At 46.1% G+C, this 6,202-nt stretch overlaps 1 protein-coding gene across 1 annotated transcript; it reads right to left on the bottom strand.

Annotated features, from left to right (window-relative positions):
- Window positions 1-2,234: 2,234 nt before the first annotated feature.
- Window positions 2,235-3,471, bottom strand: LOC119096558 (cuticle protein CP14.6-like). The gene is made up of 4 exons (XM_037219462.1): window positions 3,449-3,471; window positions 3,112-3,236; window positions 2,440-2,586; window positions 2,235-2,250 (listed from the first exon to the last, which is right to left on the bottom strand). The coding sequence occupies exons 1-4, from the start codon at window positions 3,455-3,457 to the stop codon at window positions 2,235-2,237; spliced, it is 297 nt and encodes a 98-aa protein (XP_037075357.1). The 5' UTR covers window positions 3,458-3,471.
- Window positions 3,472-6,202: the final 2,731 nt, after the last annotated feature.

Here is a 6,202-nt window from a genome sequence, read left to right as displayed (position 1 = left end):
GTTTCGCTTTCATGGGTATGACATATATGGAGTAATAGGAAGACAGGCTCATGTGGGACCACATACTTAACGTCACCTGGCCTGCGGTCGAGATCATAGGTGAATCAGGGATCACCAAGCCGAATTTCTTCAACTGGCTGCTGAGAAGACGGGGTCTGGTCACGGCTGGTTGCGTCATAGAAATGAAAAGAAGGCGAGAGATCACCGATTGACAGCTTCGTAGATAGCACAGTACTAATAGCATTGTTCGTCGTAGAATAAGCACTAGAATGGAAAGAGAGATGGATTGATATTTCGGCTCCATGCCAGATTTTGTCTTCGCTTTTATTTTGTCAACCCCAAAAGCGTATCACTGATTGCTTGGGGACCCAGCGGAGCGGTGATTTGCAAAGATCAGGCGTCTAATTTTACTCTGTCTTGCACGGATTTTGCTCTTGTTTTATTCTTGCGCACATATTGGGATTGTCGGAGCACTAAAATCCGCCAATGTAAATCTATCACTGGGCGCTAACTCGGGCCGGACTGCACGTAAACTGATGGCCATAATACGGCGATCCAAAAAACACTTAAATCCATACCCCAGAATTTACTACCGTGTGCATTCGACAGCACTGGCTTAGGACTATCAGATGCAAGCTGAAACACACTCATCGGAATTTCTTTAAGATTTTACTCAGTTGACCCCCCCCTCCCCTCGAATAGCTTATCACCGCTGCTGCCGGGCGGGCGGAACTGTCGATTCACACAAGCACGGCATACGATTTGTAACCATTTACATTTGCGCACGGAAAGTTTAACCTTGCGTAAACAATGTTATTCTCAGAGCACCCTCGGTCGGCAATGGAATTTTTTTTTATTGGCTGACGTGACCGCTTTTGTTCAAATTACCCTGTCACAGCGCACAGCTACCGGTGACCGACCACCATGCGGATTGATGTCTATAAAACCTCGTCTCTTGAAAACAAAGCATAATTCAACCGAGAGATTGGAATTCTGCGCACTCAATGCCACTCTTATGGTGGTATTGGGTGCCAGCGCAACACACTTGTCATATTTTATTTTCGTAATTAATTCTGTCTACATTCCCAATGCGCATCACTTTATGGCTGATGGACCACCGAAGTGTTGATTTGCAAAGATACGACCTGCAATTTCTTATATTTTTACTTTCGCGCTGCAGGTGTTACCTAGCGCACACGATGTCGGAGCACTACCGCCGGGAATGTAAACTTCTGATCGGCTGACATGGCATTGTTAGTCAAATCACCCTTTGACAGCACGCACCTAACGATACGCACGCATGCAACAGCATGTTATGCCCTTTGTAGATGACTCACGCTCGGTGTAGGCTTGTGGCGGACACATTTGGGTGGAGGAGCCAAGCACCTAACTTTAGAACATGGCTGGGTATCTGGTGAACAGCGACGTACCGAAGTGGTTCTATATGAACAAACACCACATGCGTCATTGTGTCAAGAAACACTCTATAGTCTCTGAAGTCTCCGAAATCTCTCCCGGGGCATACGCAAAAGATAATAGTCCGTTATGGCACTGAATATGTACTGAATTCATCCCGAAGCAGTGCTTTTGGCGATGAGTGGCAATCATGCAGATGAATGGAGGAACTGAAAAGACTGACAATTTAAGTCGTCGAAGCGTACGCTTGAATAGAAGTGGGTTAGGTTTGTTGTACAGCTGTTGTTAATGACCGAATATCTGGCGGTCAATAACGCGCGATGTTTTAATTTGGCGTTGCAAGGGATTCAGCATCCTGAAAACACATTCCGATTCCGGTGCTATTTTTTTGCATCATAACTTACACTAATATCCTCGTCGCTGATAACAAAAACATGAATGGCGTAGTCACTGATGAACAGCTAATCGCCCTTTTATAGAAACACAGAGTATTGACGACGATACGACACACAAATGACAACGTTGTACATAAGATAAGGGTGAAACTTGTAACAGGGAACACATCCATGTGCATATCGTTTATCGCACATCGCATATTTATTATATATATAGCAATATATATATATATATATATATATATATATATGTGTGTGTGTGTGTGTGTGTGTGTGTGTGTGTGTGTGTGTGTGTGTGTGTGCGTGTGTGTGTGTGTACGTGGGTGAATGTGTGTATGTATGCGTGTAGGTATACGCATCATACTCTCACCACAAATAACGCATGGCGTCAACAGGGCGGTTAAGGATGGCCAGAAAATGTTACTAGTTGTAGCGAGGCCTGTAGCCGACAATCACACGCTCATACTGAGGCTCGTAGGAAGCACGGACCTCCTCCCCTTCCTCCTCCTCCTCCTCCTCCTCCTCCTCAGCGGGAGCTTCATATGTCTCCTCGTCGTCGTCGTCATCAGACACCTCAGGGGTGGGGTACTCGGTGGGCACGGGGGTGGGCAGGTGGTCGCCCTGCGGCTGGAAGCCGCCCTCGCCCGCCGAGTACACCACGGTGTAGGTGACGCCGTCGGGGGCCACGTAGCTGAACTGGCCGCTCACACTGTAGCTGTCGTCATCCTCCGTCTGACCAAACTCCGACACCGAGATGCCGTTCTCAGTTTCAAAACTGCAATCATGACGAAACAGCTAAATGATGCGAGCAATAAGCGATGAGTACGTACTCAGTGTGCCGTGTAAGCATTTTAGAGAGCTATGTAGATAAATGAATGGCATAAGCAGGGAACAGTGGCGATATTGGTTTGGTGAAACCAAGCATATGCGGAGCACCGACACGAGCGGGTCTAAAAAGACAATCGGCAAGGGCATGTGCCGGCAGTCAGTGCGATTCCATTGTGAACCGTGTTCATGTCTGCATGCTTAACTGATCTTAAGCCTTCCGTGTATTTGCCACTTTATTTTAATGGCTTCAGACACGAGCACAGGACAAACGGTGCGATGCATGAATGGCTCTAATCAAAAATGAAATCAATGGCATGGTCTTCAAATACACCAAATTCATTTTCAACCTTGCTTTGGCCCGCCATTTGTGACTTTCCCGAGCTGGTATCTGACCATGAATATATCGGATCAATTTTGATGTTATAGTGATGGTGTAATACGGGCAGCGCCAAAGTCTTCCTTATTGACTTACGACTGTTGGTAAGAGTGGTCGTCGTTGTGGTCGATGTTCTGTCTGAGGATCTCGATGACGTCCTCTTCGTAAGCAGAATCAGACGGAGCGGCGGCTGCCACGGCCAGAACGGCGGCGAACACGAACTGAAACGAAATGGGCGTTAGATGTATGCCTCGCACTATTTAAGAGGCTCATTTCTGTCAGGAAATAGGTAATGCTGTGCCGTGAGAAGTGTATAAAGGTCACCATACATTTTTTGCCGCGGTATTCAAATTCAATCGTGCGTCCTGAGGGATGGTGTGAAAACTTTCAAACCTTACCCGCGTGTCACTGTTTTAACGACGCCAGTACTCACCAGCTTCATGCTGAGTAGGTGAGTTCGTCAGAAGTCGACTGATATCCTTACCGCCCGTCGCTGTGTCTTTTATACTGTCAGCTGCTATTGGGCCATCGCAGACAAGGTCGTCGTCGAGGTCACCAGAGACTGGCGCGTGGGGCCGGTGAGGCGGGTTTACTCGATATTTCACATCTGAGGGGACCAACCAATGGCGGTGCTAACTACAGGGGTGATGAGAGTATGCACCCCTCAATTTGCAACACCCTTTGACAACCGACTTGCCCCCGCACGACACTAAGGCGCCCCTACTAGCATCTCTGGTAGTACATCAAGTTTGACTGACTATATATGATCTGGCTGCTCCTGATTCTTGCAAACTTCCACCAGATGCTGATCTAGTTTTATGGACACCACATGGTAGTCTGGTCCCCGTATGCCGGTTTCCATGTGTGCATTAAAGCTTTGTGATATGCAAGGGCAACCATGCATTTTCTGAGACTTTTTGTGCTTGCAGGGTTATTTGAATATCCTTCGTTGTTTTTGGGAAGCCATAGATAAGTTCGCATGCATTTATTTGCTTTATTTCAAGCTAGATAACGTAAAGTAACGTTGCAAGAAATTCGTTTGTCATTTTCAACGCAGTGTAGATCAGTCGGACCAAAAACATTCAAATATGGCGAAATACGAGACGTGCTCAACAATATATAATTAAATGTGCACCATCAGTTAAAACATTATGCATCTGAGGATGAAGTTTAAGTACCAAACACACACCTACATACGCGCAATCCATTTCCAATCATTTTGACACCATAGCAAGCTCAAGACATTGAATCAACCTGTCATTGGTGACTGAATACGTCTTCAGTGGTACATGGCCTAAGCTGTGACGACTTATAGCCCCGTCATGCATTTGGAAGGTACACTAGACCTACAGTATTGCCCTCAGCGGAGATTATGGCATGTAACATTTTTATTAAATTTGGCGCTGACAGCACGAATGCTTAAGCCGTAACTGCGGACGTTATGTCTTTTTCGTTCAAATAATTTCATTAAAAGCTTCGTCCTCAGATTGCTGAATGATGTTCCTAAGATGCATTTTTAGGAGGACTTTTGATCTCGCGTTTATTAAACAGCTCGGATATTTTCTCCACGGCGACAAACGTAGGCGGCTTTGTAACTGAAACTTAATGACAGCGTATAAACGTGAAAGTTTCGCTTTCATTGGTATAACATATGTGGAGTAACAGGAAGACAGGCTCATGTCGGACGACATATTAACGTCACCTGGCCTGCGGTCGAGATCACAGGTAAATCAGGGATCACCAAGCCGAATTTCTTCAACTGGCTGCTGAGAAGACGGTGTCTGGTCACGGCTGGTTGCGTCATAGAAATGAATAGAAGGCGAAAGATCACCGATTGACAGCTTTGTAGATATGACAGTACTAATAGCCTTGCTCGTCGTAGAATAAGCACTATAATGGAAAGACAGATGAATTGATATCTCGGCTACATGCCGGATTTTGTTATGGCTTTTATTTTGTCAACCCCAAAAGCGTATCACTCATTGGCTGGGGACCCAACGGAGCGGTGATTTGCAAAGATCAGGCGTCCAATTTTACTCTGTCTTGCACGGATTTTGCTCTTGTTTTATTCTTGCACACATAATGGGATTGTCGGAGCACTAAAATCCGCCAATGTAACTCTATCACTGGGGCTAACTCGGGCCGGCCCGCACGTAAACTGATGGCCATAATACGGCGATCCAAAAAAAAAAACACTTAAATTCATACCCCAGATTCACTACCGTGTGCATTCGACAGCATTGGCTTAGGACTATCAGATGCAAGTGAAACACACTCGTCGGAATTTCGTTTAGATTTTACTCAGTTGACTCCCCCCCCCCTCGGATAGCTTATCACCGCTGCTGCCGGGCGGGCGGAACTGTCGATTCACACAAACACGGCATACGATTTGTAGCCATTTATATTTGCGCACGGAAGGTTTAACCTTGCGTAAGCGATGCTATTCTCAGAGCACCCTCGGTCGGCGATGCAATTTTTTTATCGGCTATCACAGCGCACAACTAAATGTGACGGACCACAATGCAGATTGATGTCTATAAAACCTCGACTCCTGAAAACATAGCATAATAAAACCGAGAGATTGGAATTCTGCGCACTCAATGCCACCCTTATGGTGGTATTGGGTGCCAGCGCAACACACTTGTCATATTTTATTTTCGTAATTAATTCTGTCGTCATCCCCAATGCGTATCACTCGATAGCTGATGTACCACCGGAGTGTTGATTTGCAAAGATATGACCTGCATTTTCACATATTTTTATTTTCGCGCTGCAGGTGCTACCTAGCGCACACGATGTTGGAGCACTACTGCCGGGAATGTAAACTTCTAATCGGCTGACATGACATTGTTAGTCAAATCACCCTTTGACAGCACGCAACTAACGTTACGCACGCATGCAACAGCATGTTATGCCCTTTGTAGGTGACTCACGCTCGGTGTAGGTTTGTGGCGGACACATTTGGGTGGAAAAACCAAGCACCTAGCTTCGGAACATGACTGAGTCTGGTGAACAGCGACGTACCGAAGTGGTTCTATATGAAGCAAAACACCACATGCGTCATTGTGTCAAGAAGCACTCTATAGTCTTCGAAGTCTCCGAAATCTCTCCCGGAGCATACGCAAAAGATAATATTCCGCTATGGCACGGAAAATGCACTGGGTTCATCCCGAAGCTGTGCTTTTGG

This window comes from Pollicipes pollicipes, unplaced genomic scaffold, assembly GCF_011947565.3.
Source record: "Pollicipes pollicipes isolate AB1234 unplaced genomic scaffold, Ppol_2.1 Scaffold_4295;HRSCAF=5057_pilon_pilon_pilon, whole genome shotgun sequence".
NCBI lineage: Eukaryota > Metazoa > Arthropoda > Thecostraca > Pollicipedomorpha > Pollicipedidae > Pollicipes > Pollicipes pollicipes.
Note: the sequence above shows the minus strand (reverse complement) of the source record. Positions and strands in the feature narration are given on the sequence as shown.

Coding starts and splice junctions, on each gene's coding strand:
- LOC119096558 (XM_037219462.1), bottom strand. Junction 2,587..3,111: donor GACCACTCTTACCAACAGTC/GTAAGTCAATAA, acceptor TCATGATTGCAG/TTTTGAAACTGAGAACGGCA.